Genomic DNA, 22933 nt, shown 5'->3' on the forward strand with positions numbered 1-22933 from the left:
TTAGGGAGGCTTTTAATGTTTAATAGATTACTGTATTTTATTTTTCTGTTGGAAGCCGCCCAGAGTGGCTGGGGAAACCCAGCCAGATGGGTGGGGTATAAATAATAAATTATTATTATTATTATTATTATTATTACTCCGCGGACCCAGAAGTGTTTACTTCCGGGTTTCACCATGCGCAGAAGCGATCTGCATGGTCAGCGCACACGCGCTATCGCCCCTCGGTTTACGTACTTTTCGGGGAGCGAATAGCACCCCGGAACCAATTAAGTACTTAAACTGAGGTACCACTGTAGATAAATAGGTACCACTGCGGCAGGAAGGTAAACAGCATTTCTGTGCGCTCTGGTTTCCGTCATGGTGTTCTGTTCTGCCAGAAGCAGTTTAGTCATGCTGATCACATGACCCAGAAAGCTGTCTGTCGACAAACGCCGGCTCCCTCAGCCTGAAGCGAAATGAGCGCCACATCCCATAGTCACCTTTGTCTGAACTTAACCATCCAGGGGTTCTTTACCTTTATCTACTCAGGCAGAGGGAAGTGGATATGTGCCGCTGCTTGATCACCTACAAGGAGCAGCACCTAAGACCCAGCCTCACAACAGCCTTTCCCAGAGAAAGAAAGTCTTATTAGGGGTTGTCAGTTTGGCATGGCAAAAGCTTTCCAGATGTCTTGTCCATGAAGTTGCCAAACAGCCACCAACTTATTGCACAGCTGCAAATGTGTTGCTGCTCAACTACTGAGGCAATCTGTGCCTCCCTCTGCATCTTCAAAGTTGTGGACAATACTAACCGTTTGTCATGCTTGCTAGAGAGCAGGCCTGTTTTAGCTATGGTGAGTGGAACTGTTGAAGGCTGGCCATAGCAACTGGACAGCATATCGTCAGAGGTGGGGAACCTGTGACCCTGCAGGTGTTGTAGACAAATTCCTATAAACCCCAACCAGCCTGACCAGTGGTCAGGAACAATGGGAGTTGTCTTTGAGCAACATCTGGAGGGCCACAGGTTCCACACCTATGATTTTGTGCCAAGCATTGTTGTTTTCTATATCCTTTCTTCTATGGGAAGCCAGCTTGAGCCCTTGCCTGACTAGATTTTTTTTTTTGAGGGGATATAGTAAGGTTTTGTTTGGACTTGCTTTTGTAGGCTGAGTTGAAACAAAATAAAAAAATTCCTTCCAGTAGCACCATAGAGACCAACTAAGTTTGTCATTGGTATGAGCTTTCGTGTGCATGCACACTTCTTCAGATACCATTGCTTCCCCCCCCCCAAAAAAATAGGTGGTTTTCTTATGAATTCCTGTGGTCCTGTTTTCTCTTTAGTGTGTTAAATTGTTTTGTATGTTGTGTTGCCTTTTTATATAAAGTGTAACGTTTTTGTAGGATGCAGACTTAATGGTCAGGGGCCCCTTTACCTTTACCTTTAAAGTTGTTGCAGACAACTAGATACAATGTTAAGTGTCTGATACTCTACAACATTTTCATTATATACCTGCATCAGATTTTGTAGCAAACTTAAACAATTCAGCATAGTTAGGATCAAACTTCAACGGACTGGCTCTCCTAGATTTGTAAAATACTTTTGTATTTTTGTGAAATATTTAGGGACATGGATTTCTTTCTCTTTCTTTATCTCTCCCTTTCTATCTTGAAAAAGTATTAATAATAATACTGTTTTGGTCAGTGAAAAATAGTCTAGAGAACACTGATGTAAATTAAACTGAAGCACAACAGCAGCTGATAAATGGAACATTCAGCCAAAAAATAAATAAATCTTAATTCTACTTCTAAGTGTTCCTTTATAAGTGAAAAAGCTGACTTTGCAAGTTTGATAAAAGCTTTGTGGTAAGTTTGTTTGGAATAGGAGATAATGCTAGAATAGTGCTTTCCACATTATGTAAACCACTGAATGCAGGAGACATGAAGTTCTCAGGAGTGTGTTAAATATTAGCACAGAGCTATATTATAAATGTTTAAAGAATGGTATAAGGATTTGAATCTTAATAGAATAGAATGAAATGGAAAGCATTGCAGGAAGCTGTATTGAAATGATTGATTGAAACGAGAGTTTTTAAAAAAGCAATTTTGGGGGGACAAAGCATTCCTATGTTCAGGATCCCCCTCCCTCCATTTATATAATTCTATTGTGATTAATAGATCAATACCAGCTATTTATGTATATGTTCATTTAGGGGCAAAATGACCTCTCTGAATTTAGAGGGCATTAAATGGCTCAGGAATTTTATATGATCAGGTAACAAGAATAATAAACCAAGACAAAAACTTGGTTTTTGTTGCCCAGAATGGCTGGGCAACCCAGTCAGATGGGCAGGGTGCAAAATAATAATAATAATAATAATAATAATAATAATAATAATAATTGAAATTAGTCATGTAATCGATCAATAGTGATGGTATGTGGCCAAGACAGACATCACAAAATTGAAAAAAAACTAATACCTCAGGTCCAGAGAAGTAATGGTTTGAGGAAAAGGGATTTGGAAATAGTAATCCCTGAAGATGTATTTTGTTCAATGTGGAATACTTCCCTACAAATGTCTAAGACTAATGTCATCATATCTAAAAGAGAAACATTTATTTATCACTTAAAAACTTGTTGTTGGTGTTATATAGCCCTCCATGTGGGTTACATGTGCAGAATGTAATTTGAAGATACTTTGAATAAATAACAGGATAACAATTTCTGAGTAATCAGTTTTGAGTCATGTGCATAGAATATTTGGAGCTAGCAAAGATGTCTTGTTCTGGTTTTGATTTTTGGAGGAAAATGGGGCCTCTTGTAGGCATATTGACATAGTGATTTCATATTATCTAGGACCAGACTTAGGTATTCTATATGTTTTTGTGCAGGGACTGCAGTTGAGAATCAATTCATGAAACGATAATTGCTGTTTAAAATGTTTGTGATTAAAGCAGTGTGCAATGCTCACTAAGAAATTTATTAATCACATATGAAGCAAGATGCTTATCTGTATTCATATAGTTTGCAATGACTTGTATGGTCCATAAGGAATGCTGAATTGTGTCTGTATTTATTAGGCATTTTTATGTGCGTGTTGATGAAAATAATAAATGGTGGGGGCATCAAGTATATTTTGATTTTATGTTTAGTGTAAATGCATGTAAGTAAAGAACAAAACAATTTAAAATACATATTTTATCACCTAAAACATTACATTAATGTTGATCGTCATAGTGGTCCGTTCCTTTGAAATCCTTTAAAATTTGAAATCCAAGTGTGGTCTGTTTTCATTATCTAAATTGGGTGCAATTATGGCAAAAAGATAGTGAAAACTGTTTGTAAAGGCTTCAAGTTCTAACATTCTAGGGCTAACACAATCTGAGTTTAAAGATTAGATTAGGTTATCTGAACATTAACTTGTCATATACCCCTTTTGAGTTCCTAAACTCTGAAAGTATGGGAAGGAGGCAAGTTAGTAATTAGATAAAATTGTTATTCAGGATCATTCTGTAATAAATGTAACTTTAAATAATTCCTCAAATCAGTGTCAGTAGCACTTAAGCCCCTTGTATACTGAAAAAATGTGATTAAAAAATTGAGATAAAATTAATGGTTTAACATTGACGCATCAAACACCTGTGACCTGTAGTTCTGCAAAATTTAACCACTGAACTTTTGTTTACTCAATAAACCATTAAATTATATGTGGCAGACTGGTTGCTAATGGGCCAGATGCAGCCGGTTGGACCTCCCTGCCCAGCCCTCAGGATCGCCTCCTCACTTGCAGGTTTTAGGCTTGAAACAAAAGCTTCTATTGGTGTGAATGGCAGCAAGTTTGTTTGTATGTGTGTAAGTTTAGGTGGCCACCCCCCACACTTTGGCCACACTTGCTGTTGACATATGGTCCCTGAATGATTGTCCAAGAGGAAATGCAGCCCTTGGACTGGAAAAATGCTCCCCACTCAGATTAAAATACAAAAAAAGAAAAGATACACATTATATTTTTTCAAAACAAAACGAAATACTTGAATATTTCATCCTTAGGGCTTTGGACAGATTACGTTTAAAACACTCAAAATGTCAGAAGAGCAGACAGAGTTGAAAATTATGTTAAATAATATTACATCATCTAAGTTGCCATAAAAAAATCAGCCAGCAAACCTTTCCAAATTATTTTTTTAAACTTCTGGGAAACTATTGAAGTCATGTCACTTAGGGCTTGGACTTCCTTCTCCGGTTTTATTAAGTGTTTAGTTAAACATTTATTGGAGATAAGAAAGGTGACTGCAAAAAACATTTTCTAAATATATCTTGCTGCTGCTCATTGCTGGGCTTTGCTGTTACTATTTTAACTCATTTTAATTATTAATGCTATATTAACAGGGAAGTTGGAATTTTAAATGAAAGGCTGAGAATTCAAGGAGCCCCTTAGATAGGTGTATTGTCTAGGCTTCCCTGTTTGATTTTATTACTTGCTGCTCCTCAAACTGCACTGAAATTCACTCTTGAAGTTTGCCCAAGGTTCTGGGATAGATAGGCATTGCTTAGAAAGGTACAGTAGTACTTGGTGACCTTGTAGCACAATTGGAAGCTTCCCACGTGCTTCTTTGGATCCCAGCCTAAGACTGAAAAATAGTACAGTAAAGATAAACATTGCACTGGAAGGCCTATTTCTAGCTAATGGGGTGTGGATGAATAAGATACATTGTATCTTGTTTATTTGTTTCAAAATATATTAATGCTCATTCACAATTTTTAGCAGGCTCAATTATATATTCACATAACTTAATATTTTAAAAAGGTTTCTTGGATAATAGCAATTTTTCTATTGGGCGATTATTATTGATGCAGTTAGATTTAGTCCTTTCTTGAGTATTGGAAGGAATTTCCTTCCTGGATTATTGCCTGGGATTTGTCCTTTTTCAAGATCACTGAGCAGAGGTTATACATGTAAGATTAGGTGCATGTTCTCATGCAGTTTCTTGTTTTCAGCAGAGATAAACTGAACTAAGTAGTTGTTTTCCTTCCCTTTAAAATAAGCTCTCTAACAAATTGGCAGCCAGAGTAGAGGTCTCTTATGTAACCATTTTTCTTTGGATTTTGCCAGCAACTGTGCCAATCTGCTTTCTGCCTTAGCAATAGTCTCATGAGATGATGCCCAGTAGATTTCAGAATGCTTTGACAGTAATCATTTCCCACTTTGAAGTAAATGGGATTTCAGCATGGCAGTGTTAATGAATTGCATTTGGTATAATTTATCTACTTCACAATATACCATACATTAATTTCAATAGGGCTTGCATACATTTCCTCTCACAAATTCAGATTAAATGATTAAGTGATACACCAAAATACTACCTGTTAGAGTGCAGAAGCCAGTAGCAATTTTCTTCCTGTGCCAGAGGTTTTCAACCTTTTTGAATCCACGGCTCCCTTTACCAACTACATGCTTTCTGCAGCACACCTGTGGGGCTCAGGAGCCCAGTTATGTTACCCCTTGCCTGTAGAGCTGGTAGCCATGCACCCTTTTTCGGACACCCTCCCTTATGGAGTGTTCCCTCAGCCTCCTCTCCTCTCCCTTCACCTTGGGAGTCCTCTGGACAGCCGCTGCTGCCGTCCCTCAGAGGAGTTGCCCCCCCCTCCAAAAAGAGGTGCCTCCTCACACTGCCCCACAGGGGCATGGGGCTTGTCTGTCCATTCCCAGAAGCAAGGTCTTGTGGATTGGCTGGCTGGGGCCCCTCACCCACTTGCTTGCTTACTCTGAGGCCTCTTCAGATCCTGGCAACCAGCACCCCCTGGCCAGCCCCAGAGCCACCATTTGCCTGCAGAGCTTGTAGTCAGGGCTACTGCAATAAACAGCTGTGATGCCTTTGGGAGGCAGAGATGCAAGAGAACATCAGAGGAGGGAGGGAAGGAAAGAGGGACAGAGCCAGTGTTGCCCGTGTCATCGCTGACCATCATTCAAGGCATCTCAGGGTGCCATGGGACACTGGTTGAAAACCACTGCCCTATGCAAATTGCAGTTTCAGAGGAGAGGTTTTTTTGTCATTATCACAGCAGGAGAAGGGTTATATCCCCACCCCACCCTCTGAGATTCCAATAATTATAAGCCACTCCCCCAGGAACTTAATTTTCACTTATTGTAAAGTGCATGTTAAATGCCAAGACACATTTATCATCATATCTACCTTCACCCTATACTGAGACTTGTTCTGTCAATTTCAGCTGTTACCCTCAAACTAGTCTTTTAGTTCTGTTAGTTTTCTACTAAAGCTATGGGAGAAAATCAGTTCAGAGTTCTCCTGAGATAACCAATTGGTGCAGGACATCTGAAAATAACTCGCAAATATTTTGCTTGTACTTTTAACAACATATGTGAATACTTCATTGCTAATGATATCATTGAGTTATTTTCCATGTAGTGATAAGCAGATTGTTCCATCAGTGAAGGATTTCTCTCCCACAACTAGTGTAAGGTTACCAGATTTTTTTCAATGAATCCAGGGACACTTTTCAACTTCAATGGATTTTGTATGGGGACTGATATGTAAATCCGGGGACTGTCCCCGGGAAACAGGAACGCCTGGTAACCTTAAACTAGTGTGTCATTCAATCCTTAAGTGCTGTCATGAGAACTTGAATAGGTACACATTCTATATAATTAATGAATTTTTAAATATACATTAGTTATGTACATACATTCAGTGTTCTAACTATCTCTTTAAATTGTAATGTGTGTGAAGTGGTTTTTATTCACTGGCTGGTTAATGCTGCAGATCACTGGATACTGTAAATGCATATGCTACTTTTTCACCTATTGGTGCTGAAAACAAACAGTCCAGAGAGGTCAGTCTTAGACCATTTAAATCAATGGGCTTTAGCACGCTTAACACTGGGCTGGATCATTTTATTGGTGTCTTGATCCTTTTTGCTATTTACCTTCTTCAAGATGTATTAAGATAAAGGAATTAACATGTTTCTTTTGTCTTGTCATGTGCAACATGCATTATTGTAATGTTTGGTATACAGTAGTACTCAAATGAGACTACCCTGACTGAATTCAGAAGCAAACACTCCACGTGACTACACTGTTGTATAGTTTCACATGTACTTTTGAAAGATAATATAAGCATTTTTACTGATATCTGTTCCTTTTCATGTGCCCTTGACAAGTATCGTAACTGAACAATCCTTGTCCAATGCTGATAACTGTTCTCCTAACAATATTATTCATTATGGATAATAAATTAAGAAAGCTTTGCAACTTAACAAACATAATTGGCTGCTTGATTTATAATATTTTTAATTGGCTTGTTTAGCTTTACTTAAAACTTATGGTGAGATAGCCAATATTAATTAGAGCAAACCCATTGATTTTAGTGGATCTACTGTGAGTTTGAAAAACAGATAAACCGTAAGTGAGACTGAAAATGTGAGCATATTTATGTAAGAGAGGTTGAAGAATACACTGTCTATACTTGTCTTGATGTGGTTAGTAGCTTTGAATTAAACACATTAATTATGTAAGATCAGTTCTCACAAGAACATCAAATTGCTTTACATTTGTTTTTTAATCAAAAATTATAAAATGGATTTAAGTATAAAACTGACAGTTTATATTGTCCTGTTACCGTGACTTGCTTGTTTTATATGACAGTAATCTCTTGAACACCTTGTCACATGAATGAATTCTTTGTGAAAAATATTCACTATTGTGGGCATGTTTTGTGTTTAGTTGTCAAGCAATAAACATGTATGTGTGAGTAAAATGCTTTCCTTCCTTTTTATTTTCTTCTGATGACATTAGTATTGGCTATAGAGTAAAGAATGTGTTTTTTACATATGCACACATTCATTGTGTGGCAGAATTTTACATCTTCATAAGTTCTGGGAAGGACAGAAAGTTCAAGGATGTTGTTCATGTACATTAAAATCAGTAGGAGCTTGGTTAAATATTCCAAGAGAGTGTTGGGTAACTAGACAAAAGCAAAACTCAAGCCTTGTGAATAAGAAGAGTTTCAACACTATTCTCTCCTATTAATTATGGGGTAAGGACTTGGACTTCATGTTCTTCTTGCCTGTAGAAAGATATGATGGCAAAAGAGAGAGTAGTAGGAAACAAGTACCCATAATTTCCACAGTGATCTGTTTGTACCCTCTTATAATATAGATGCCAAACCCTGTCTACAGTGCTTCTTATATATGTGAGAATTGCTAAAAGCAATTGCTAGCAGTTTTAGTTCCCAAAGTCAGCACTGAAGTTTTATTTTTTTATCATATGTTTTTCAATAGTATTATCTAGATCAGGCTTCCTCAAACTCAGCCCTCCAAATGTTTTTGGCCTACAACCCCCATGATCCCTAGCTAGCCAGTGGTCAGGGATGATGGGAATTGTAGTCTCAAAACATCTGAAGGGCCGAGTTTGAGGAAGCCTGATCTAGACTAATAGTACTATCTGTGTTCAACTCTTAAAACTATTCAACTCTAGTACGGTAGTCAAAGAGCAGTGACCTCTTTTTTTCTCCATGTTTTACTATTTTTTGTTGCACCATCAATCCTGTAATTGTTGTCACAAAGGTCCTAGGATATGAGTAAATTTAAGAACATTCCAGTGATTTAGAAAAGCCGGAGTTTAGTAGCTTGAAAGGATCTGATCTTCTCTGAGAGCTTGTCAGCAAGGAGGTGGGCAGGGAAAAGAACCTGTTTCCAGGCTGAGTAAGGAGGAATGGGGAGGTGTATGAAAGTGTCAGCTGGAGACTCTTGGCTGCATAAACACTTTTGTTTTTCAGCTACCCTTCCCCTTGTGTGTCTGTAACCAGGCCAGGAGATGACTTGAAGTGGAGCAATAAAAAAACATAAGCATTAAGCCAGGTTTCTGAGTTTGGACATGATGATTAATGCAAGCTGAGATTCACAACCTTTAAAACTATGTTGGCCTTAAAGAATCCATGCTTAGATGACTGGGGCAGGTTTGAACTAGATATAAAAACAAGCAAAAGTTAATATGAACAAACCATGGTTTACTACCTCGGCCCCTGCTAGTACAGCTGCATGCAGTTCTAAAACATCTGGAGGACACCTGGTTGGTGATGGCTGGAGTAGGCAGCATTACTGGGCAAGAGGGGCACATAGGCTGACCTATAAAGTGGGTGTGGAGAGCCTTTGGCCCTATGTTTCTTAACCACAACTCCCCTCAGCCATAGCAAGCATGATGGAAGTTGTAAGCCAGCAACATCTGGAGGGCCAAAGGTGGAAAAATAATGCAGACTCTTTATAAAGAAGCATGTGAGATAATTTATTGTTAGGAATAAGTTACACATTAAGAAGGATCTCTGTGACTGGATCGCCAAACTTCTTTATTTTTACTTTTATCTGGGGCAGAATTAGATCAGAGGGGTAAGGGAATGATTTTCCCCCCTTTCCCATACACAGTTTTCCTGATTTAAAATTTTGCTCCCTCCTCTGAAGTTGCTATGTTCCCATTTGAAGGCTTACCTCCATGGCTCCTTCAGAGTAAAAATAACAGTTTTGGAAGATCCAGTCATAGATCTCATTGATAACATGTAGTTAAGCCTCAAGTACATGCAGGATGGTAGATAACTTTTCAACCAGTTGTGTACTGTTTAGTGGGTAGGCAGATGGGTCAGAAATGTTGTGCCATCTCACATCTTGCGCCAGGGTACTTTAGGTTATATTTTTACTTGGTTTCTTTTTGAACAGCTTAAAAAAAATGAACCGCCTGCAACTGGTTAATTAAATCTGTAACTACAGGGCATAAGTTCTCACATTGAAGGGTGTAAACTGGCTGTTTAATAGAGAGCTGGGGGCTATTTTTGACCCTGTTTATTTCAGTTAGGAGTCTACTGTACCTACGGTATAAGTCACTCACTGTTATGTTAAGCTCATGTTCTTGAGAGCAGTTCCGTTTAAAGTTGTGCAGAACTCTATAGCATAGGCTAAATAGAAAAGGTGAACAAAATAAATAAAAATAAGGCTTATGTAACTAGAATACATCTGTAACTAGAATAATTTACTCAGCAATCTTCCTTTTTTATACCAGTGTTTTAATGTCGTCTTAATCACTTTGGACTAGTGCAGGCTTATCAACTTGGATCCCTAGGCTTAACCACAGTGAAATTAAGCAGAACTGGAAGGAGTCATATAGCTCATTTCAGGAGCAAAGTCCCCCTATATTTCCCCATGGATCCTAACAACAGCAGAGCATTATATTAGTATTAACTAGTTCCCTCTTAACAAGGGTTTGGTAACCAGTTTTAATCCATGGGTTCAAATCCTTGTTAAGAGGGAAGACAGGTTAGTATTAACTGCCCTTAACATTGGTACTGGTGTGATGCTTTTAGACAGTTAAGGAAGCAAGGGGAGATTCACTTTTGCAAGTGATTCCAGGAGTCCTTTCCTGGCTATTGTAGAGAGTAGTGGTTGCCAGCAGATATTAATGGGTACTGTTTGTGATGTGCACACAGTGTGAGCCAACCTTGATGATTCGGTGCCAGTGTCTCGTGTGTCCTCAACAGTGATTTTGCCTTGGTGGTGGTAGAATGCTTCTTGAAATTTGGAGGGCTTGAAATTCTGGTAGAGAAGAACCAGCATCTTCTGACCTATGCCTTGTAATAATAAATAGAATGAAAATTTGACACTTTGTGGTAGCCAGAAATGGTCAGTCTAACCAGATGAATATCTGGTTGAGTCCCAAGTCAGTTGTGCTAGTACAGTACAGTAAAGCAAAAATAAGTGCAGATTGTTCTAGCGGTCCTAAACAGTTTTTACAGATTAATTATGTGACAGATAATGGCTGTCATTTTCCAATTCTTGACAAAAATACATCTACCAAAAAAAAAAAAAGTACATGCATGCAGATGAACAGGCAAAGACATACGTCGATAAATACTTGCAGGATCATATCTAAAACAAAAAATTACTAAGCTATAACAAGCCATTGTCAGGCGTGCCTTAAAGGAGTGAGAAAAACTAAGTACTTAAGGGGGTGTGGAATCTGATTGGGCTGTATCCTGCCAATGTACATTATCTGCGAATAGATGCTGAATGATGTGCTGTTGAACTGATTATAATGGGACTGCCTTAAAAAGTATGACCTTGATTGTGCCAGTTGCACTACACTTAAGGATTTTTCAAATTGCAAATCTTAGTTATTATATGCATAGCAATGCTTTTAACATTATTTCCTGGGCTGCATGAACATAACTTAATCAGTACCTTGCAGCACTTGTTCATTTTGCAGGCGGTTGTCTTTTGTGACCATGACTAACACATTTGCAATCTTTCTCTTGCCTAAAGTGGAATACTGACAGCTCATTACAGGTAAAACACAGGTCTGTGAGTTTACCTGGCCTTTTTGAATATTACTGTGGAGTTGTCTGCTCTTAGGGAGGGGGTGAGAGGAATGAAAATATGTATAGTCTCTAGTCTGAAGCCTTGATGTCTGGCTGTTGGCTACTGCCTAGAACATCCAAGTTGCTCTAAACTAAGTAACAATAAATAAACCTTTACCAACTTTCTGCTAATTTGAAAGTGTTTATAGATTGAAGGCTGCAATCCCGTCTCACCTATTGGAGCCTAAGCCCCACTTATGAGTAGGTCTGTATAGGATTATACTGTAAGGATGCAATGAGGTCAAAGTCGAGCACACCAAAGTCCCTTTAAAAACACTGAGCATAAAGGTAACTTTTAAGCCCATCAGTTTCATACATTTTAATTGGACCAGTGTGTCTAAAGGTACCAGGACAGTGCCCAGTGTTTCCTTTTCTCTGCCATGCTCACCCTCAAACTTAGCACAAAACATGTATTCCAGCGGTCAGCAAAAGTCCACTGTCCCTCAGACCTTGGGGGGGCGGGGCGGACTATATTTTGAAAAAAATATATGAATGAATTCCTATGCCCCACAAATATCCCAGAGATGCATTTTAAATAAAAGGAGACATTCTACTCATGTAAAAACACCAGGCATGCCCCACAAATAACCTACAGATGCATTTTAAATTAAAGGACACATTCTACTCATGTAAAAACATGCTGATTCCCGGACCGTCCGCAGGCCGTATTTAAAAGGTGATTGGGCCACATCCGGCCCCCAGGCCTTAGGTTGGGAACCCCTGATCTATTCTATAGCAGAGCATGCTATACATATACAAACACATATATTGTGACACTAATCCACCACTGTGTTAGAAAAGTGAGTGGAACAAGATAGGTCTGCCTCTTCCTAAAATGATCCAAATACCAAAGAGAATCAAAGCAAAGAAATGTTTAAGAATAATAATAAAAATACTAATGCATCATTTAGATTAATCAAAAGCATTGGATTCATTCTCGTTACTCAGTTTACTCATGTGCTAGATGCAAAAGTATTTTGAAAAGATGTATATATGATTGCTAAATGTGCTTCCATCTTTAGGTCTTTTGACATGGTTTAGCTTACAGTTAGGTAAATAATAAGCAGATAGATACAAATATGCACTTCGATTAGTGCAATCAGGCTGGTGTTGGCGGTTACTGTGGGTGTTAAGTAGTTTGTGTATTGAATTCAGATTTAGTAAACATGAAGGAAACTTGCACTCAAAACCTAGCGTCTGGCTAAATAAAGGATTTTTTTCTTTACATCATGTTTACATTTTCTAAGAATGTCTGAAGAATGAGGGAGTGGGAAAACTAAATTCTGTTTGTCTTTTCAACTATAGGGCGTGATAATGCATGTGAGAAAACGTCATATATGTTCCTGCGGAAAGAACTTCCTGTGCGGCTTGCTAACACTATGAGAGAAGTCAACTTGCTGCCGGACAACTTGCTGAATAGACCTTCAGTTAAGCTAGTCCAAAGCTGGTAGGTTTAAAGAACAGGCAACAAAGCTATATGAACCGAACATGGTGAATTTTGCAAGCAAAATAATCTAGCTGTCAACTGTAGCAATCTTACATATAAGAATTCAATGATTGGGTTTCTGCTCCATATTCTACTTGCCTGGGCTCTTCCTCTACCTTGTACATTCCAGTTCTTCCTTACTCACAAGCTCTAATTTCTCTTCCCTTCATTTTCCTCACTCTATCTGCATGCTCCAAATCCTCTTCCTTTCTCTCAATTCACGTTCCACCTCCGTTTTCATGATTTGTTCTGGGATAGCAAAAATGACATCATTAAGAATAAATTTAAATTTGTTGTGTGTGTGTGTGTATAAGTATATTTTTGAGTAAGTTGTTTTTGCAGTACATGAAGTTATTTGGGTCATGAAGAAGACCTATGGTAGCAGGGGGAAGTGTTAATAAGCTACATCTAAAAGACTCTAGGGAGAGAAGGGAGAAATGGGTGAGACATTAATGGGGATTAATGTGAACAAATGTGGTTTCACCTACTTAGGCACCAGTCCTATGCACATTTAACCGAAAGTAAGTTTCTCTAAACTTGATGGAACTTTCTTCTAAGTAGACATTGTATAGATAGGATTGTACCAATGCTTCTTTTTGGTTAGAGATGGTATTAAAACTCATGCGCTGAAAACCTAGTGCATTTGAGGTTATTTTGATGCTAGACATGGTCTGTTTCTTACATGGGATTTGATCTCTTGCAGAGATGCTATTAAAATATGTAAAATGTTTTCCCTTTACTGAGAAGAGTGGAAAATTATAAGCTTATTTTTATTGTTTTAATAGATTTTTTGTTTTGTAACAATAGTGGCTTACAAAATCAAATCTCAAAAGTAAGATAAAATATGTCTTGGAAAGCCAAAGAATCTAGGATAGAAGCAGCAGAAATCAATTATAAAAAGTCTTGCAGAACAGTAAGTTTCAAAGCTCTGATAAAAGAGGAGAGATGGGACTTGGAGGACCGTTCCAGGTTTAGAAGATTTGAATTAATTGTAGAATTTCCTGTTATATGAAACAATATCTACAGTTGTAATTGTAAATAGTTGTTTTCTACACAGTGCATATGTTATAAATAACTCTACAGTTTTCCACTTTCAAATAATTTCTGGTGTTAGGTCTATGTCTAAAATACTTTTAAGTTCAAGTGAATTAATTGAAATCTGAATCAGTTGGTTCAAGTATTTAAATAGTAATCCTTTAATTTACTTAATTTTTGCTGGACAAAATTTACAATATCTGCATCATATCTGCATCATATTTAGTTGACAATTTTTGTAGGTTCTAATGCCTTCCAGTGTTTCAAGTCATTATTAGTTAAGATTCTAGCTTATCTCTTGCTTTTCCGCTAGGTGGTTTTTTTTTTTGTTAATTTTGTTCTTCCTATGTGTTTCAGGTATATGCAGAGCTTTCTTGAACTTTTAGAATATGAAAATAAAAGTCCTGAAGATCCACATGTTTTAGATAAGTAAGTGACTGCTGTTTCAAACAAGTCAATGTGGAAACAGTATAATGATATTCTGCCGTACTGTAGATGAAATCAGAATTTTAGTTCACAAAGTTTGCTGTTGTTTCATGAAAACTTTTTATTGGAACAAATTACTTTTGTTAGAACAAATAACTATATTGAAAAAGACTTTTAGTTTCTTAATAATGCTGTATTGTATACATGAACTGATCAGGTATCTGTTTGTTATTTCCAGCCTGCTGTAGTTTAAGGTGAAGGTGAAATGTTAAGTTGTAACCTCCCCTTAATAAGAAAAAAGAGGAAAATGTTGCCATTGTTTCTAAAGGAAATGCACTGTATATGTAGCCAGATGCATCTTGGAAGTCATATTCTGCAATTGCTTGTACAGTTAAATTGACAAAGTGACTTTAAGAGAGAGAGAGAGTATTTCCTGTGATAGATTACATAAGAATCCCATAAGAAATGGATTTCTATCTTTGAAAAGCAGTAAAAAATATTGGTTTTATTTTGTGGAGATGATGAGAGTATTAGCTTTGGGGCTCTGAACAAGTGCAGAATTAGGACTGAATCAAGGTTTGATGAGGCCCTAAGCTACTGAAGGTAATGGGGCCCTTTATATGTCCAGCTGTCCTTTGTCAACAACAAATTGTCACAGTTTTTGTGTTTAATACATGCTATATGGTGATTTATGGAACTAATAGGTATCTAAAGCCATTTGCACATGTTGCCATGAAACCAGTCCATACAGAATGCAGGCACCCTTTATATGGAAATGAGCAAACCAGTGATATTTCAGGGAGCAGGCTAGCAGGCAGGGCCCATTACTTACATCATAGGAACCTTCACAACACAAAACACTGTTGCTGTATGTAGGTTTTATTTTATTTTATTTTTATCTTACATTTTGGAAATGTATATCCTTTCCTTTAAAAAATTTTTGGGGGTCCCCAAGAGAGTGGGGCCCTAAGCTATAGCTTGTTTAGCTTATTTGTAAATCCGGCACTGTGCAGAATCCATATTTCAGAGTATATATAGTTCACAAATAATATTTTATTTTCTTCTCTTGTCATCTAACATCAGATATGATGAACTTCAAAGTCACCCCCTGTCATTTATTTGGGCAGGTATGGTTCACAAAATAACTGAAAAGTCAAGGTAAACAATAAGGTTATGTTTAGAGACAGTGTGACACCCAGGCTGATCATATGTGGACATGTAGGAATAAAATGGCACAAATTCGCATTGATGATACTTGAAGTTGAAATGGAGTCCTGAAAATGAACCTATTTTTCCCCTCTACTAAAAGAGAGTGTTTTTCATAGCCCTTCTTAGAAGGTAGTCTATATAATACAGAGCAAAAATCAAGAAAACCAACTTTATTTCTTTATATTGTATCTTTATTTGCCACTTCTCTACATGTTAGAGGAATAGGATGCCCTTTAATACTTAGATCTCATGTACAAAAAAGGGGGATTCTTTTTTCATTTGAAGCAGTGAAGTAGAGAAATGGACTTCTCCTGGCCTTAACTTTCAGATCCTCATAGAATCAGCAGGATCTAATCTAGCTGAAGCTTTTAAGCATTAAATAATTTTCAAGAAGGAGTGCTTGTCCAATCAGCAAGGCAGGTGAGTAGGTTAAAACCCTCCTTGTGCAATTTGAAGGTTTTGAGGTTTGGGATTAGGTTGTTACTGTTCAGATTTCTCAGTTATTATTTTTAGAGTAATGGATCATTTGGAAACTGCATGAGGAATTTGCGGAGGTACTTAAGCATTGCTGATTAGACACGAAAATTGCAAGTAAGATACCTTTTAAAAAGGAGCACTCTTTCACAATCAGAAATGTATGTTAGAAAAGTACCTGCACGGAAAATGGACATGATTTTATTACTTGATAGGAAAGGTTATACCCTGTTTCGTATTTACATCATGGCAGCCCTCTAGGCTAGCAAAACTTCCCAATACAAGAAAAATGGGGGAAACTGGTAAAAATGTGTGGGGAATTTGCATAGTTAATGGAAGTAACTTAGATCAGTGTTTCCCAACCTTGTGCCTCCAGCTGTTTTCGGACTACAATTCCCATCATTCCTGACCACTGGTCTTGCTAGCTAGGGATGATGGGAGTTGTAGTCCCAAAACATCTGGAGGCACAAGGTTGGGAAACACTGACTTAGATAATAGATTTAAGCATATTCCAACCCCCCCCCTGGAAATATTTAGTATTGTCACCAGAATATTCAAACTTGTAATTATTGGAAATGAGGGTAGCACTGCCAAGTTGGACCTGCAAAGGGAAACCATGCTGCTTCACTTGGGAGGCTAGTTTTCATGTATTCTTGCTGAGAAGACCTATGAATTTAAGTAGATTTGTACAGATTTGGATTTTTTGCACCTTCGTGTTTTTGCTTGGTAACAAGAGGAAAGAAATATGTAGCACACAATCTGCCCCACTTTCAAGTCTGGTTCCCATGCTAAAAGGTTACAGACCAGTTTGAAAAGAAAAGGGCTGGGATTTTAATGATGATTGCTTAGCCAAGGACTGGGTTGTGTGGCACAAGCAATGAATCTTCTGTCTATTATTACTGTCTTGGGTATTTGAGAGTATAGTAAAATGTGGTTCCTATTTAACTCTCCCTACTTTTTATCATTATGTGCTCATTAACCCCTCTTTTTCCCCTTCACCATAATTATGGATTAGATAAACAGACAAACCTTCAGTAGTTTTATAATCTGTGTTGTACAACTTCTAACAGTACCAGTACTAAATGAATGTTGGGGTGTGTACACAACCATAGATACGGTAGTTTTAGATGTGAGTCCACTATGGTAGTGTGTGTACCACATGTTGGCTAGATGTTTGGTCTTCTCCCCTGGATCAGTTTTGGATGAAACTTGTTTTCTAGTTTGTAACAGAAGTTGGATTTGTGCAATGCTAATTGACACTTCTTTCAGTTCTGAAGACATTTTCCAATGTCCTTGGAGCAGGGCTATGCACAGTGCTGGTTGGCTGGCTCATGGATCCAACCCTTGTCACCTGAATATTATTTTGAAATGTTAAACATATGTTTGAACAGTGTGAATTTTATGCTTTATAATTGCAAAAAGTGGGATGGAAAGCACTTAAGAAAGAAACTAAAGCAGACAGCCCACCTGATTCAACTGGGGGGGGGAGTGGGGGAGTGATGAAGAGGAAAAGGCAATCAGCACTGGATTCACAAGCTATGTGTTTGACCTTTAAGGTGCTGGTGGGAGGAAGAAATAAATAAAACTTGCACCTGCTGCTGTTTACAGGTATATTTGTATGGAACCTTAAGTAGTAATAGCAATTAAATATGCTTGTATGAACATTAACTTTAAAAAAATTGAACATTTTTATGGTACTTGGAAACAGCATGTTTCTGTTTTCAGATCCCTTCTCCTTGAAAGAGTTCCATGCCAGTTTTTAATAATTGATCACCTGCTATCTTTATATAGACGGCCTCATGTTCTATGTATTTCCTCCCTAAATAAGCTATGTATGTTCTACTGTGATCAATTTAATATGTAAAACAGTGTCCTTCTGTTCTTTTTATGTTACCGATAAAAAGGTTGGCTTAGTATTATAGATGGAATTGAACAAAACTCTCCTTCTTTTTGTTCTTTTTCTCATGTATTTATCATGTTAAGTAAATAGTTGTGTTGCCAATTATAAAAGTGGAAGAAAACATGAATTTCCGATGCTTCAAATATCAACTGGTGTTTTGTTTTCAGCTGTTTATGTTCAATTAGTTACAGCTCAAACAATTGCTTTAGGGTTGTATATAAACAGTAGTTAATGTTTATCCAGTATATTTAATCTTTCACCAGTTTTTATAGCACGAATAAGTGTTATTTATTTGACAGTCACCATCTATTTAGGAATCAAATGTAGAGCTTCAAAAGCCCAGCGCAAAATCCTAACACTGCCTAGTTCCTTTACTGCAGGCCTCTCATTTTTGCAGTGTTATTTGTATACCGCCTTCCATTTTCAAAGCTAACTGTAATGTCTGAGCTAGTGTTTTCACTAGTCATGGTTAAAGCCAAACCACAGTTTGTTGTCTTGGTTAGAAGTAGATGATTTGAGCTAATAGTGATTAGCAAGCATTACTGGGGCAGAAAGATTGCTAGCCATGGTTAGCTCTGAAAATGAAAGGTAAATTTATGAGGTGTGAGAGATCAGTGAGGTAATTAGACTGAGAGTGTATGACTATTCCAAGCCACTAAGTAGCATTTATGACCAACCAGGGATTTGAATCCACCCTGACCTGGACCACTCTAGTTTCATGCCCACAGCACAGCACAGCACAGCAGAGTGTGATGCACTTGGGGGACCCAACCTACTAGTGTAAGATTAGTTGGTATAAAAGATCAGGCAGAATTACTTCTGCACCAAACCGAAACTTGATAGCCTCCAATAGTTTCAAGAAAATGAAGAGCCCCTCCCCCCCAAACTAAAATGATGTTAAGAGAAATTCATGCTTCATTTGTCCCTTGCTCTTAAACATAACCATCATAACTTTATTGTAATTGATGCTGCCAAATTTGGAAACAGCAGCTGCTCTTTTGGAGTCCTTCTGGATCTGAGATTACATGTTTTGAAGCATCTCTCTCCCATCTTTCCAGCTCCTTACACAAAGTGAAGAATGTTGGTGGTGCAACTATGAGGCATGAATAGCTATTTTATTTTGTTTTGACTTGCATGAGCAAGACATTTAGCAGCGGCACAATTTAAAATATGCACATGTGGTTCTTGATGAACAGATTGGCTTTCTTGGAGTACAGAAAACTTTCTGGGATGTTATCTGCAATGTGATGTACTAAGGTATATGGTGGTAAAGGCTCTGGTAGTGATCGGATGAACTGTCCTAATGTTATAGAGGGGCAGGGCAGACAAAAAGTCTCTGTCTGCAGAAGGGCTTAAGAAAGAAGCAGGTAAAAGGGAAACGAGAAGGCCTTAAAACCCAGGAAAGCATAGGAAACCCAGGAGATTGAGGCCATGAGTTGCAGAGGTAAGGAAGGCAGATGTTCAAATGATGATATGAAATAGCCAATCTAATATTCAACTGCAGCCAAATATTTTAGTACAATGTGATGGTTCTGAAAGTTTTGTATTATGAATGAATTTTAATGGTGTCATCTAAGATGCAGATTTTGTAGTTAACTATCACATCTTGTTTCTGATTTCTCTCTCTCCAGCTTTTTAGATGTCTTAATTAAAGTCAGGAACAGACACAATGATGTTGTTCCTACCATGGCCCAAGGAGTGATTGAATACAAAGAAAAATATGGCTTTGACCCTTTTGTCAGCAGTAACATCCAGTATTTCCTAGATAGGTTCTACACCAACCGCATCTCATTCCGCATGCTGATTAACCAGCACAGTAAGTATCTGATGTCCATTTAGTCTTGGACAGGCTATTGGCATTCTTGCTTGTGAAGCAAAACAGACCGGACCAGTTTGGGTTATGCTATAGCAGTAGTTAGTTGTAAAGCATAGGAAGAATGTATACAGTAGGAAGAATAGTATACAGTACTTAAAAAAACCAACCAAACACATTTTAATCCTTGATTCTCAAACTCTCTCTCTAGTTTTTAGTATCCCTTTATCCCAACACTCCTCCAAGGATAATTTTATAAAAGTTGGTCTTCCTCCCACCCCTTCCTTTATCCTCACAATAGTTCTGTGAAGTAGTTTAGGTTGAGAGAGTGGGACTGGGGCAAACTCAACCAATGAGCTTTGTGACTGGGGATTTGAACCTAGATCTCCGAGGTCCGAGCTCTTCTCTCTTAACTCAATGGCAGCTAACTCCCATCATCCCTGACCATTGGATATTCTGGTTAAAGCTAATGGGAGACCAACAACATCTGGAGGGCCACTGGTTAGTTCCTCTTTCTCTAACTACTACACCACTCGTGTCTACTGTAAGGCAAACATTAGGCTAGCAAATAGACTTAAGAAGTTGGAACAACTTTACACAATTTGTGTCATTCACCGTGTTGTGTGCAGCATTTCATGCTGTTCTGCCATTCGAGCTGCTTAAGTTTTTAAAAGGATCTGGGTATGAAGGAGCTCAGATATAAGTGGGGGATGGGAGAAAGAACTGGGGTTTTCTTTGGAGAAAGACAGTGTTGGAGCAAGGGGAAAAAACATCTTGTCTCAAGCAGGCTTTTCCTGAATATTTTCTTATTAGCTTCTTGACACTGGGGTGGGGTGAGGGAGTCTGGAAAACAGTTTCATCAGAAAATAACTGAGGTTATGGATTTTAAAAAAATTATACAAGGCAGGTTTCTGGATCCGTTATCTGGCGAAGTCAGAAAGGGACACTTAATGGATGTCTGTGCTTGCTTTGGCATGAAATAGTATTGCAGCCTGTGCATCAGTCAGAGAGCAGTGCCATGCAGGGTGTCTCCAAGAGCTGAGTGCCAAGTCAGTTCTTAGCAGGCTGTGGAAAAAAAAAAAACCCAACCACGAGTTGCATCTGACCGCCTATCAGTTAAGGAAATCCATCCTTCATTGTTTTGTCAGTGTGACTATGCTAACTCCCACCCCTAGTCTAGATAGCAAACACACAGAAGGAACATTTTTTTTGCAGCTATAAAAGTAGCATTTGCTTAATATCAATCTGTTCAAATGCATTATGGACTTGACCTCATCTGCTGAAGTTATTCTGTGCAAATCATTCCCCTTATCAGTATTGCTGTGGTGATTGCAAATAGCTTTTGTTTGCTGGTGTTTGAACAGCTGTAAATGTTTCCAATCAATTGACCCTGCTTTCGCCAACCTGGCACCCTCCTGCTGTTTTGGACTACAGCTCCCATCAGCACCAGCCAGCACTATCCCACTTAGTGCTGAGCCTGTTCCTTTGCTTTCAAATGGAAAGCAAGAAGGTTAAATACAGAGGAATGACCCGCATAAAATTATGACTAGCCTTGATCTGAAATGCATATGCCTAGCTGGAACAGTCCCTAGAGCCATTTGGCACCAAATGGCACCCAGAAATTAGTGAGACATAGGGCCAGTGAAGAGTGACAGGTCCTATTACAGCAGGCCTGGTAAGAGTTCAGCATTTGGGGGCTAGATTAATTTTAATTAATTTTAATATCCTTCCATAAGTGCTGAATTGCACAAAGCTAACCCTGCTTTCCAAATACTAAAATAATTTTGAGTCTGGTGGAGGCAGACCCTCACATAGAGAGTACTGGTAGTGATTTTCTTGTAATAATATACAAGAAAACTTTAAAGCACATGTTGCCATTCCAGATTGTATATTTTGTTGTAATCTTAAATACACTGCAGTTCACATTCAGTTTACTGAACAATGTTCAGATAATTCCTTTACCCTTTGTCTCTCTTTGGCTGTGTTTAGCACAAGGCTATACATGAGTCCAGTGGGGGGGTTATTCCCAGATAAGTGGATATAGGACTGCAGCCGTTGTCTGCTAGCAATGTTATGCAAGATGTTCCCAAATAATTATTGCTAATACTTTCTCCGCTTCTAAGACTAGGATTGCAGCAACTGTCAGTCAATATTTTCTAGAGTTGAGCCAAGTGAAAGACCCAAATTTTGTGAATGCTTTTACACCCTTCTTCCATTTCTGTTCATGCAGTGGGGACAAGGCGATAATTTCTGTTGACCCAAAAACCAGTTCAATTTGTTATGTTTTGCTACACTGTGCGGCAGTAATAAAATAAAATAAAACCCTTCCATCAGATGTCAAGGAAATAAGCAGTTATCCTAATTTTAAGAGACACCTGAAGGCAGCCCTGTTTAGGGAAGCTTTCAATATTAAATGCTGTACAGTATTGTTTTAATATTCAATTGGGAGCTGCCTAGACTGGCTGGGGAGACTCAGCTAGATGGTGGGCGGGGTATAAATAATAAATTATTATTATTATTATTATTATTATTATTATTATAAAATAAAAATGTAAGTTACACATTTATTTTAAATTAAATATAATTTAAAAATTAAATATAATTGCTGCTTATCAGTATGAAAGAAAAGGGAACAAGGAAACAAGGCCATATGCACTTCTTGCCTATCTATGTTAGGTGGTGATGATGTTTTTATATCCATCTCACACCCATCAAAAGCAAACTTTTGCGATCAAAGTGCAGCACAGCAGTAGTATTTTTTGCCTTTTGAAAGGCTTTAAGAAGTGTTACTCGCCATTGGATTCCATTACCCTTTAACTGTTTACAAGATGTTATTTCAATTAATGTCTACCTTTCCTCTCATTTTAGCACTACTTTTTGGTGGAGTCACTAATCCTGCTCATCCCAAACATATTGGAAGTATTGATCCTACGTGTAATGTAGCTGATGTAGTGGACGGTAAGAGTCAACACAACAGTTGTTTTTGGAACTTTGATTGCAAGGTGTATGGGTAATGTCTTGAACCATTTCTAATGGGAAATCCCTCATCTATCTGTCAGTAGCCTCTCCTTTTCCTTGTAAGCTCTATATATGCACTGATACCACCCATGGTTAAGGGTAATCAGCTTCTCCCAAAGCAAGATATACAAACTCACTTAAAATTCTGGTTAATTTGGGGGTTCCAGTCAGTGGTAATGCAG

At 38.0% G+C, this 22933-nt stretch overlaps 1 protein-coding gene across 1 annotated transcript in view; it reads left to right on the forward strand.

Annotated features, from left to right (window-relative positions):
• Positions 1-22933, forward strand: part of PDK3 (pyruvate dehydrogenase kinase 3) — a 41974-nt gene that overhangs the window by 5917 nt on the left and 13124 nt on the right. The window contains exons 2-5 of the mRNA XM_035115347.3: positions 12696-12837; positions 14269-14340; positions 19552-19736; positions 22602-22691. Of these exons, the coding sequence (XP_034971238.1) occupies positions 12696-12837; positions 14269-14340; positions 19552-19736; positions 22602-22691 (489 nt within the window). The remainder of the gene's footprint in view (positions 1-12695; positions 12838-14268; positions 14341-19551; positions 19737-22601; positions 22692-22933) is intronic.

This window comes from Zootoca vivipara, chromosome 4 (genome assembly GCF_965207765.1).
Source record: "Zootoca vivipara chromosome 4, rZooViv2.hap1.1, whole genome shotgun sequence".
In the NCBI taxonomy this organism is placed as follows: Eukaryota; Metazoa; Chordata; class Lepidosauria; order Squamata; family Lacertidae; genus Zootoca; species Zootoca vivipara.